Source organism: Manacus candei, unplaced genomic scaffold, assembly GCF_025592945.1.
Source record: "Manacus candei isolate 608988 ecotype Guabito, Panama unplaced genomic scaffold, ASM2559294v1 h1tg000022l, whole genome shotgun sequence".
NCBI lineage: Eukaryota > Metazoa > Chordata > Aves > Passeriformes > Pipridae > Manacus > Manacus candei.
Genome location: NW_026138070.1, coordinates 5,473,644 through 5,486,050, shown reverse-complemented (window position 1 = coordinate 5,486,050; position 12,407 = coordinate 5,473,644). Strand labels below are relative to the sequence as shown.

At 57.8% G+C, this 12,407-nt stretch overlaps 1 protein-coding gene across 5 annotated transcripts in view; it reads right to left on the bottom strand.

Annotated features, from left to right (window-relative positions):
- The window catches only part of AGRN (agrin), a 113,566-nt gene that overhangs the window by 15,167 nt on the left and 85,992 nt on the right, over window positions 1-12,407 (bottom strand). For all 5 annotated transcript variants that reach the window (XM_051786408.1, XM_051786409.1, XM_051786410.1 and 2 more), the window contains 12 exons: window positions 10,959-11,123; window positions 9,837-9,980; window positions 9,605-9,729; window positions 9,032-9,137; window positions 8,419-8,802; window positions 8,149-8,283; window positions 6,692-6,819; window positions 4,807-4,921; window positions 4,384-4,503; window positions 3,486-3,812; window positions 1,408-1,600; window positions 515-730 (listed from right to left, as the gene is read on the bottom strand). In XM_051786408.1, coding sequence (XP_051642368.1) covers window positions 515-730; window positions 1,408-1,600; window positions 3,486-3,812; window positions 4,384-4,503; window positions 4,807-4,921; window positions 6,692-6,819; window positions 8,149-8,283; window positions 8,419-8,802; window positions 9,032-9,137; window positions 9,605-9,729; window positions 9,837-9,980; window positions 10,959-11,123 — 2,158 coding nt within the window. The remainder of the gene's footprint in view (window positions 1-514; window positions 731-1,407; window positions 1,601-3,485; window positions 3,813-4,383; window positions 4,504-4,806; window positions 4,922-6,691; window positions 6,820-8,148; window positions 8,284-8,418; window positions 8,803-9,031; window positions 9,138-9,604; window positions 9,730-9,836; window positions 9,981-10,958; window positions 11,124-12,407) is intronic.

The window sequence follows — 12,407 nt, the reverse complement described above, 5'->3', positions numbered from 1 at the left end:
GAGCACTGAGGGCCAAGACCAGTCCTTCCTTGGACACCTCCAGGGATGGGGACTCCATCACCTCCCTGGGCAGCCCCTTCCAATGCCTGACCACCCCTTCTGTGAAGAAATTCCTCCTGATGTCCAACCTGAATCTCCTCTGGTGCATCTCGAGGCTGTTCCCTCTCCTCCTGTCCCTTGTTCCCTGGGAGCAGAGCCCGACCCCCCCCCGGCTCGCCCCTCCTGTCAGGGAGTCACAGAGAGCTAAAAGGTCCCCCCTGAGCCTCTTCTTCTCCAGGCTGAGCCCCCCCAGCTCCTCACAGGACACTCCAGCCCCTTCCCCAGCTCCATTTCCCTTCCCTGGACTCACTCCAGCCCCACAACATCTCTCTTCCAGTGAGGGCCCCAAAACCAGACACAGCCCTGGAGGTGCCTCACCAACACAGGCAGATGATCACTTAAGAAGCCCCCCCAGCCCCCCATGAAGCAGTGGCAGGCACTGTGACCCAGGGACAGCCCCCAGCCCCTCACTCACACGGCCATCTGGTCGTCGGGCGCTCCCCCGATGAACAGGTCGGTGTCCAGGTTGAGCCCGTCGGTGCCCGGGGGGCTCTCCCCGCTCACGTGGGGCTCCCCATCCACGGAGAGCATCCCACTGCGCCGGTTCCTGTTCACCACCAGCTGGTGCCACTTGCCAGGCTCCACACGGACCTTGCTGGTGATGACGCCCGTGCCAGAGCCCGTGTTGAACCTGCAGGAGAAAAGAGGGGCGGGGGGGAGGGCCGTGTTTGTGCCATCCTGCAGAAAGGGGACACCTGTGTCAGGTGACATCTCCCAGGGAGAAGCTGGGAGTGCTTGGGAGACCCTCCCCTCCCTGCCCAGCTCTGTGCCAGGCTGCCCTCAGAGCACACTCTGCCCACCCCTGAGCGTCACGACTGCCTGAGGACTCATCTCCTCCACCTCACCTCATTCCAAATCTGTCCCTTTGGCTTTTGGAATGGGGAAAAAAAAAAAAAAAAGAGTCATTCCAGCTCAGATTTCTGGGGTCTTTCTCCCTTTCCTTTTTTTCCACCTGTGTTTCTTTTCTCGGTACAAAAAAAAAAAAAAAAGAAAACCACCACCCAAAAAAAAAAAAAAAAAGACCTCTCGCTCGCCCCAAAAAAATCAACCTCCCACACCTTCCAGCTTTTCAAAATTCAAACTGAAATCACTGAATTAACTTTGCTGAAAAGTGCCAGAGGGAATGAGCTCCCTATCACATCCAAAAAAAAAAAAAAAAAACAAAAAAACCTTTCTCCTCATCTCTTTGATTCCGAGTCTCTCAGAACGCGAGTCCAAGCCCTGCATCCTCCTGATGTTCTGCGAGGACCATTCTGGCTGGAGCAGCCCACCTTCCTCCCCACCAGCTGGGGCTGGGAGGGCACCCACCTGAGCTCCACGAAGCCGCCCACCAGGGCCAGGGAGATGAAGTCCTTGCCCCGGTTCTGGCCGTTGTAGAGCAGCAGCCCCCCGAGCTCCAGGGTGCGGAACTCCATGGCGATGCGCACCGTGTGATACGCCTTCATCATCTTGAACGCCAGGTAGGACTTGCCCCCGAAGCTGGGGATGAAGTACCTGATAGCTGCAAGAGCCAGGAGAGGAGTGAAGAGGGGACAGAAGGACACAGAGCCTGATGTGAGCCCAGGAATGTTTTCGACCTGTCCGGACGCGGAGCTCTTGGGAAGGGGCGGAGAGAAGCTGGTTGTCTCCTCTGAGCCCATGCTCACCCCGTCACCACCTCCCAGACACTCACACTGGTACCCAAAACCCCTCTTGTGATGCCATTCCCCCCAAAGATGCTCCCAGGCTTTGGGTGTTGCTCCCCCAACCAGCTCCTCCCAGTTAAAAACCAGTGCTGCTGGTCCTTTCCGTGCCCCAGTGCCATCACCCGAGCTCTGCTGCACACACAGCTCCTCGTAACTCAGCTTCCCTGCTCCTTAGATAATTTTTATCTCTCCTCCCAGAATCCCACATGACAGATTTACATTCATCACTCGTCGTGGTTGAGGTTTTCCAAGAGATCTGAGAGGCCAAGCCCTATTAAAATGAACAGGGCTGGACACCCACAGCTTGGAGCGCTCCAGATTATGGCTTTAGGGACAAAGCTTTTCAGGAATAAGCACTCCCAGCCACCCAGAGTCCCCAGCATGACCCCAAACTGCCAGTGGGGGCTCACAGTAAATAACAGCAGCTCTGGGTAAGCGTGCTGCCAGTCTCCAGCTGCTTGTTAAGCTGCTCCAAGCACTGGGAAATAGAGGCTGGATTATCAGAACACATCTCCCCGGGCTGGAGAGGATGGTCAGTGCCTGGCTGTGTCACACTGGCAGGCAGGAGCTGTGAGGGGCAGTGCCACGAGCTGAGCTAACACAGCAGCAGCTCCCAATCCCCCGGTGCTTCGGGGCACTGCTGGATCGGGAGCGGAGCCAGGGGGGAAATCACTCCTGGCACCTCGCAGCCTTTTACAATGAATAGCACATGTACAACCTGCTGTGGCAGAGCTGAGATTACAGCCCATTAAAGCAGCCCCTGCAGTGCCAGTGCCAATTCCGGGGCCGGGTTTGAACGTTCCCCCCATCCCTCCATCACCAGCCAAGGCGTTCGCTGGAGTCGCCCGACGCGGGACATTCCCGCTCCAGGCCAGGTTGGACGGGGCTTGGAGCAACCTGGGATGGTGGGGGGTGAGCTCAGAGGTCCCTCCCCACCCTGCTCTGGGATGCTGAAACCCAGCAAAAGTTCTGAGATGCTGGAATTCTGTTCTGAGGGGATGTTACAGACCCTCGCTCTGAGGAATACAACATTGCTGTTAAAGGGACAAGGGGTACCCTGTTCCAGAGCTCTGCCTACGGATGATCTGTACTAATGAAAAGATAACAGAAAATGTTATCTGTTATCTTTTCATTAGTACAGAACATCCATAGGCATGGATGTTTTTCATTAGTACTAACGACAACTTAGTAGTCGTGAATTAGATAGAATGGATATCTGGGGAGATGAGCAAGCTGAAGCAGAGGGGGGTTTCACAAGCTCCCAGTACGTAGTCAGGAAAAGTTCATGACAAAGAGGACCCTCCCTCTTGAGGCTGAAGGACCAGAAAGACCACCAGAGGACTCCCTAAAAGGACAGCCCTGTCTCAAGCTCCACCCATTATGAATATGGTAATTAGATTGTGAAATTAAACGAATGTGCATGTATAGATGTTGTAATCACTCACAAAAACTGTATAAATTACCCAGCTTTTCACTGAGAACTTCGGAGCTACTCTGTCCAGCTCTGAGCAAAATCCGTTTGCCCAGACTTGGTTTTCACTCAGGAAAACCATCGGGGGGGGGGTAGAACTGCCCCTGGCTAGACTCCCCAGCGTTGCTCAAAACAAATACCTTTGCTGCTTAAAGACTCAAAACTGTCCCTGAGCAGCCTCGTTTCTGCCAGTTTTGGCACCAGTGCCATGGTGGGTGGGGGGCACTCACTTTTCTCGCAGACGGCCCCTCCCTTGCCCGCGGGGCAGCTGCAGGTGAACTCCTCGCCGTCGTCCTCGCAGGTGCCCCCGTGCAGGCAGGGGTGGGAGTCGCAGGGCCGGGGGGGTCTCCTGGTGACGGGGGGCTGCCGGGTGGGCTTCCTGCGGGTGCTGGCGGCCGGCAGGAGGGCGGGAGGGCTGGGCCTGCGGGTGCTCTCGGGGCGCTGCCCGCGGGCCGTGGTGACGGCGGCGGCTGTGGTGGCCCTGCGGGTGGTGGCCGGGGCCATGGTGGTGGCCGTGGTGGTGGTGATGGTGGTGGTGAAGAGCCTGGGGATCCAGTCTGGAAGAAGGAGAGAAGTTAGTGCTTCGCAGCCCTCTCCGGGGCAGGGGCGGCCACGCTCCCACGTGGCACGTGTCTTCCCTGGAAAATCACTGTTCTGGGTTTATCAGGGTGGACAAGGCCTGGCCACCACTTCAGGAGCAGCAGGACAGGCTCCCTTTCCACTGCCACGTCCCCCACGGTGCAGCAGTTGCCATGTGCCATGAAAAAGTGGGGCAATTCTACCCCCGGATGGTTTTCCTGAGTGAAAACCAAGTCTGGGCACACGGATTTTACTCAGAGGCCCCTGGCACAGGTTGCCCAGAGAAGCTGTGGGCCAGGTTGGACAAGCCTCGGGGTTGGGTCCACCGTGGCAGGGGGGGTGGAATGAGATGAGCTTCAAGATCCCTTCCAAAACATTCCATGATTCCCTGATTCTGCACCACCCTCTGCACCCTGGCACTGCCTGGGGGAGCTTTTCATGGGTTACTGCTACAGACAAAAAGCCCTGGCAAGAGCAGAAGAGCCACCCTGCCCATCTGAAAGCCTAATCCAAGCGAGGGGGGGCCGGCCACAGACAGAGGGGACTCACCAAAATCCATGAATTTGACATGCTCCTGCTGGGGCTTCTTCACCAGGATGGTCTTCTTCTTGGAAGCTCTGATCTGCTTCAGCAGGGCCGCTTGGATATCAGCTGCCGTGTAGGACGTGGCTGCTCGCAGCCAGGAGGAGGAAGGACAAGAGGAAGAGTGAAGATACAAGCCCACCCAGCAGCTCCTCTCCCACCTTCCTAAAATTTGCCAGGGTTGTGTTTTCTGCCCAGCAAAACCAACGGAGCTGGGAGTGGGTGAGCCCTAAGCTGGTGCCTGGAGGGCTGGAAGCGTTTTCCTTGGGAAAGGAGCAAATTTGGATGTGCTGTGGGAGAGGAGAAGGTGTGTTTCTCCAGCTGGCATTCCCGCTGGGAATGCCTGCTCCCTCCCTGGGCAGGTGGGGGTGCCACAGGGAATGCTCCTACCTGGGTCAAAGTGGGACTCCACAAAGACACGGACGGCGCTGCTCTGCCCCAGGTCCCGCACACGGATGCTCTTGAAATCCTTCTTGACGTCAGAACTGCGGAAAAGCTCGTCCAGCTGCTCGGTGGGAGGGGGAGGAGCAAAGGGAACAACCTGGTTAATGGGGAGATCCTGGGGAATGGATCTTTCCAGGGAAAGATCTGGAGTCTCGGCCGGCCTCCTTGGTTTCAGCCCCCAGGGGTTTGCATCCAACCCTTTGCAAGGCACAGACACACAGAGGACAGGGCTCTGCTGTGCTGGGCGACAATTCCAGGTGGTCCCTATTCTTTAAGGTAAGGACAGGATCCATAAATAATGTGGGACACCCCGTGGTACCTGTGAGGAGGAGCAGAACAGAGCCAGAGCAGAGACACCTTGTGCAGCTCATCCAGGGATTTTCTATTGTGTGGCATCTAAGTCTTCCTGATCTCTTCTAAAGCTGTGTAAACCTCCTTAGGCACTTTGGAAAATCCCATAAAGCCCTATTCTGCATCTTTAAGTACCTGCCTGCCTTTTAAAACTTGGCTCTTGGATACTGCAGGATTTGTCTGAAGTCACAGGAAGGAGACAGTGGCAGTGCAAGGCTCACAGCAAGTCAGGGCTGTAACACCCCTGCCAGCTGTCTGTCCAGGCTGGTCTGTCCACCAATTCCTTCCCCTGGCTTCCAGGCAAAGACAGAAGACAGTAATTAACTGATTAATGGTCCCATGGCACAGTCTCCCCCTTTAAATTTGGAACAGTGAGCAGAGGGGTGAAGGAGCACATCACATCCCCGGGCAGGCTGCACAGGGAACAGGTCTCTGCAGCACAGGGCTGTGGCAGGAGCTCTCAGCCCAGCCACAGATGCCTTTTGTGCCATGGTTTCATGTTGCCAGCCTGGGAAAACAGAAACCAGCAAAGGCCCTTAATGGATGAACCCGTGAATGAGACTTTTGTGTGCACGTTTCCATCCTGGGCTGTACTGGGAAACACTGGTATTGTGCTGCAGAACTGCAGGAGCCAGCTGGTCCATGTGCCAGGCACATATCTGCTGGTGTGACTGCACTGAGGGCCTGCCAGCTTTCCGTGTGCAGCTTGGAACCCACTCTGAATGTGTTGATGTCCTTGCAAAGATGGTTTGTGTTTGCTGTGCCACCCTGCAGGCTCCAGCAGAACATTGTTACCTCGCCCAGCATTGCCTCAGCACCCCCAAATGTACACACTGCCACCCAAAATCCACCTACTCCTGCAGCTGGCAATGCAGGGGGTTCTCCTCAGGGATGGGAGGCTGGATTCACACAAGCAGCTTCCCAAGCTGTGGAGCTGAACCACAGGGTGAAGGGGTTCTGGATGTGGTTTTGACTCAGGGTTTTTCCTGGAGATAAGGACACTTTGGGAAATCCAAGGGGTTAAGGCAGAACCTCTTGTCTGAACTGTCCCACCACCATGGTCAAGCTGAAGAAGGATTTTGGACTCAGAAGGATTTTGGACTCAGCACAAAGGGAGGTTGTGGCCAGGTGGGGGTCGGTCTCTTCCCCCAGGTAACAGGATGAAAGGAAATGGCCTCAAGTTGCACCAGAGGAGGTTTAGATGGGATATTAAGAAAAAGTTTCTTCACCAAAAGGGTTGTCAAGCACTGGAACAGGCTACCCAGAGCAGGGGTGCAATCACCATCCCTGGAAGTGTTCAAAAAACACGAGGATGTGGCACTTCAGGACATGGTTTGGTGGCGAACACAGTGCTGGGTTAATGATGGACTTGATGGCCTTGGAGGGCTTTTCCAGCCCTGATTCTGTGACTCAGTGACTCCACTGTGTGGCAGGGCCCCCTCTTTTGCCGAGGACAGAAGATCCCTGCCCTGGAACTCACCGCGCTCTCGATGCTCCGGGCCGTCTCCCCAAAGAGCTCCGACTTGGGGTCAGCCATCTCTGGGGTGTAGAACAGCTCCTGGCCTTCCACCTCCTCCAGGATGAGGACTCCTTGGAAGACTTTGGTAGCTGTGGCAGGGAGGGAACACAGGACAAAGACCTTTAGTTTGGGTGGGCAGGGGGGGAGGCGTGAGGCCGAGAGCCGCCAAGAGCATCCGAGTCCCTGGGGAAGGGGGATGGCAGTGTGTGGGTAGTGCCAGTGCTGGGGTTAGTCTGGATGGGTCTGGGAGAGCCATGGAGGATTAGTGTCACAGGGTGCTGGAGCAGATGGCAAAGACCAGGCTGGAGATGGCAGCTTTTACCATACGGGTTCCTCTGAGCTCCGGCCCGGAGAGCAGCCCCCCTGCACCGGCTGAGTGACAAGAGAGACACGTTAGCAGGACAGTTAGCATTCCAGGACCAGACACGGGCATGCACAGGGCACAGGAGGGAGAAACCTGGGCTCTGGACAAGGAGAAGACCTGTGCTGTGAGAAGGAAGGACAGAGCCTTCCAGGCCAGCCCTGCCAAACCCGAGCGAAACTGCGACAGGTCCCTTCCAGGGGGGCAGTGGGATGCAGAGGATGGAGAGATCCCACTGTGGGTAACCACGTGGGAGGGTCCCTGCAGCTGTTGGGGGATGAAAAGGGAATGTGGTGTCCAGAGGAAAAAGGGGTGTCCTGCTGGAAACCACAAGGGCACTTGGGAAGGACCTCAGTGAGGAAATATCTGGGACACGGCCCCAGAGCACCGATTTTCAGGGTAAGGAGGATGGACATCTTCTGACAGAGCAGAGGTGGGGTTGTGCTTCCTCAACATGTGGAAAAGGACTGTGAGCAAGAAAAGAGATTCCAGCTGGGTCAGGGGAGCAGAGCACACCCCTGGGAACCACTGTGACAGTCAAGCAGCTCAGAGACCCCAGGATGCCCATCAGGGACCCCGGGGGTACAGCTGCTCTCCCCCCAGCACCAAACTGGTCCTGGCCCCAGCTCCCTTTACAGCCACTAACACAGGGAATCCAAACAATTCCCTCCTCTACCCTAGTGCCAGTGGAGAGATTGGCAGAAGCTTGGGCAAAGCACTGGTCAAATTTTTAAGGCTGTAGCAGTCAAGGAGGAAGGTGGTCACCTGAGGGAAGAGAACAGCAGTGCCCACCCGAGCACCAGGGCTGGCTGCTGGGGGCTGTGGCAGGTTGGCACCGTGTCTGCCAGCTGCTGTGGCTCAGCACATCCCCGTGAACACCCCTTCAAGGGACACGCCAGCCCCCGGACGGGGCACGGGACTGTCCTCGCTGCCAGCTGGGCAAGCACAGCGCCGTGCTGTCCTCCCTGCTGGGCATCTCCCCGTGGCACCCCACATCTCAGCCTGACTCCTGACCCCCCGCAGGGACCCCCAGAGCCCAGCCCCGGGACAAATTCACCTGGGCAGTTGCTGCCCTCGGCGTCGGCAGCCGCGGTCTTGCCGTCGGAGCAGCATCCCAGCGGGGCGTTGTAACACGTGGCCCTCTCCACGGCCGGGGTGGGCGTCACCTGGCCTTCCTCCACCTCCTCTTCCCCTGCAGGGGCACCAAGGGGAGCGTTCACCAGCAGCAGTAAGACCTCCCCTCTGCGTCAGAGAACGGGGCTGAGCCACAGCTCACACACACACGGGGTTTGGCCGGACCCACGAGCGGCCCAGACTGCCCACTCACCGGCAGAGCCCGCCCCGCTGGACTCCTGGTCCCCGCTGGCGCCCATCTCCTGGTCCCCACTGCCCTCAGCACTGCCCGACTCCCCGTAGGCAGGCTGGGGGGTGGCCAGGACCACCGGGGCGGTGGACAGAGGCCGCACCGTGGCCTTGTGCCCGCCATGGGTGGCCCAGGGCGTCGTGGCCGGCCTGGCCGTCGTGACGCGCCTCGTCGTGGGGTGACCCCGTTCCGTGGGCTTGGCTTCCAGCGGCGGGGAGCTGGTGGCCACCTCGGTGGGCTCTGGAGCCTGGGTGGTGAGGGGCAGGGGCGGGGGGAGGATGAGCCGGTCCAAGGGCAGCGTGGGCAGCGGCGTGGGAGGCGACGGGTGGCTCGTGTGGGTGATGGACTCTGGAAGGAGCAGCAAACAGGGCGGGTAAGGAGGGGGGCACCTTCCAGGAAAGGCTGGCAGTGGCACTGGGAAGCAGGTTGCAAACCCGTGACACTGGTTGGGAACCCTCAGGGCACCTGCCCTGGGCAGGAAATGTCAGGAAATGCCCTGGCACTGCACAGGAAAGCAGCCAGACCTCAGGTCACGGGGCTGGCACTGCCCCAGCCCCCCAGAGCAGGGGGCACTCACCATGGCACTGCCCCACGTGCTTCACCGTGATGACCTGGCCCTGCCTGCAGGCGATGGTCCTCAGCTGGCACTGGTCCCCGTAGGTGACACCGTCAGAGCCACACACCTGGGGGGCAGAGAGGACATGTCAGCTGTGCCTCTGTCCTCCTCCGAGCAAAAGAAACTCGACTCTAAATGCTGGGAGAATTCTGAGGCAGAGGGAACACGTGAGCTGCACCCCCTGCCCTTCTCCAGGCAAAATAAACCGGGCTCTAAAGGCTGGAAGGATTTGGAAGGAGTCCCTCCGAGGCACAGAGGGGATGGTCTGCACAGAGGGACCCGAGGTGGGCCATGGGAGGCCAGAAGTAGAGCAAACTCAGAGTTCTCAGGTGGGGGACAGAGCATCCAGCTCTGCTGGGAGACATCTACCCTTGCACATCCCCCTTCCCCACGCACCAAGGCAGGGACCAAACCCACCCTCCTGCTTCTTGTGGGGGGAGGAGACACGAGACCCCCGCGCTGCCTGACACAGATGAACCCCCACAGGTCCCTGCTCGCCCCCCTGAGCCTCCCAGGGCTGCCTGTCCCCCAAACCTTGGTCATGTTGGCCTCTGAGCACAGCGGGGACGGGCACTCGCAGTGGGCAAAGCCGTTGACCTCCACGCACGAGGCCCCAAACTCGCAGCTCATCTCCTCGCAGGATTTGGGGGCCGAGGGGTCTGGTGGGGCAGGAAGAAGAGGTGATCAGAGCACACAGAAAGCAAAATCCCTCCCCCTCCTGGTGCATCTTAGCTCTCCCAAGGACCCGTTTCTTGGTGCCCCTCACCTTTCTCGCAGCCAGTCATGCCCAGCTTGCTGCCGTTGGGGCACTGGTTGCACTTCATGCCAGTGATGCCAGTCTTGCAGGAGCACAGCCCTGTCATCTGCTCGCAGTCATCCCGCACTGACCCCACGGGGTCGCAGTTACAGGCTGGGAGAGAAGGGCAAAACCACACTGTTGTGCTGGGGGGTTCATGGAGCTGACTGCAGCCTCACCCGGGTCCCTCTGGCACGGGGCACGGCACCCAGCTCTGCAGGACAGCTGCTGGAGGTGACTTACAACGGGACAAACAGTCACTGCATGGCTCCTGATAGGACAAACAGCTGCTGGAGGACTTACAGTGGGACAAACAGTCACTGCATGGCTCCTGATAGGACAAACAGCTGCTGGAGGTGACTTACAGGGGGACAAACAGTCACTGCATGGCTTGTGATAGGACAAACAGCTGCTGGAGGTGACTTACAGGGGGACAAACAGTCACTGCATGGCTCCTGATAGGACAAACAGCTGCTGGAGGACTTACAGTGGGACAGACAGCTGCTGAAGGTGACTACAATGGGACAGTGACTGGATGATTTACAATAGGACAAACAGCTGCTGGATGACTTAGAATGGGATCAACAGTCACTGGAGGTGACTTACAACAGGACAAACAGCCACTAGGTGACTTACAATGGGACCAACAGCCACTGGAGCTGACATCCAACAGGACCAACAGCCAGTGGGGGACTTGCAATAGGACAGACAGCTGCTGAAGGTGACTACAATGGGACAGTGACTGGATGATTTACAATAGGACAAACAGCTGCTGGATGACTTAGAAGGGGATCAACAGTCACTGGAGGTGACTTACAACAGGACAAACAGCCACTGGAGGACTTGCAATGGGACAGTCACTGGAAATTATTTATAATGGGACAAACAGGTGCTGGAGATGACTTGCAATGGGACCAACAGCCACTGGAGGTGCCTGACAACGGGACCAACGTTGGGGCTCACAGTTTCAACATTAACACCCTGACACCCGCCCTGAGCAGGCCACGGGGCCGTGCCCGTGGGAGCAGCAGGATGAGGGGTGCTGACACCCCAGCCCTGCCCCGGGTGCTGCCCCAGCCCCGCCCCACTCACGGGTGCAGCCGCTCTTGCTGTCGGTGACGATGCCGCGGAAGTTCCAGAAGCCCGGCTCGCAGCGGTCGCACTTGAGCCCCCCCACGCCGGGCTTGCAGGAGCACTGCCCCGTGCCAGGGTCACAGGAACCCCCGTAGGAGCCGTAGGGGTTGCACTGGCACGTGCCTGTGGGCAGAGAGAGCCTCAGAGAGGGGCTGAGGCAGGGAGGAGCCCCCGAGCTCCGGCCAGGGTGGGCTCGCGCTGGGCAGGGGGAGGTTCCACCAGCTGCTCCTGCTCTGAGGGGGAACCAAACCTCTAAGGGATCAGCCTGCTGTCATCAAGGACTCCTCTCTCATTACCATCAAAGGGGAAGGAAGCTATTAGAAGTTTATTATTAATTCATTAATTAGGAACTTGATGGAGGGGAGCGATCCAAAGATAGACAGAGAGACGCTTCTCCTCACCCACAGGGAGCAGGGGAAAAGAGACACGGGGAGAAAGGGAGACCTGGGGAGCAGCCAGGAGGGTGCCATGAGCACATCCCCACGCTGCCAGAGGCAGGGAAGTGGCACATCCACAGACAAACCTGCCCCAGGGGCTTCAAGCTGCTGGTTAAGTGGTAATTAGCCCCTGATGAATGATTGTTGCCAGCACAGGGACACAGGTGGGACAGAAACTAGTGGGATACTGAACCCCAGTGAAGTGGGAAGCTGTGCCCATGGACTGGAGGGCAGGATTTCCACCAGAGACACAGAGGATCACCACTACCAGTGTGGTGCTAAAAACAAAATGCTTGTGTCCTCTGTAGCATCACCCTGACTGTCTCCTCTGCCCAGCACCCACCTCAGCCTGCAACACCCCCCCTACTCCTGCCAGGACACCTCTGGACATTCAATGCTGCTGCTTTTGAAATTATCCAGCACATTACACAGGACTCTCCCCTCATCAAACAGGCATTAGCCCTGCACAGGCACAGCACGAGCCGTGTCTCCACGGGGTGATGTGTTCCCTGCCAGGCAGCCACAGCCTCAGCTGTTAAAGGCTTTGCTAATGCTTTTAAAAATGCTCCTTCTGGCCCTGATAATTATTTAATAAATATTAATGAAACGCTGGGCAGCTCAGCTTCCTGCACAGTGCAGTCACCCACCAGTCACCGGTCCTGGGGTGGCCTGTGGAAGGTCCCCAGGTGAACCTCCAAGCTCTGTTCCAACTCATCCTGCAGCTCAAGTACACATGGAATATTCCTGTCACTCAGGCTGGTGAGTCCAGCAATGGGCTGAAGGCACCAGTGGCACAGTCTTGACTCCAGGGGCACTTCTGGGGGCATCCAGACAAGTTCTGAGCTCCCATCCTGCCTTTCTGCATTTCAAAGGGATTTAGGCCTGGAGGTTGTCTCAGAGCTTTTGGAAGGACAAGAGCATCACCAGTAGATCCAGAAGGGGAAGAACATGTGCTGGGAGGTTGTAGCAA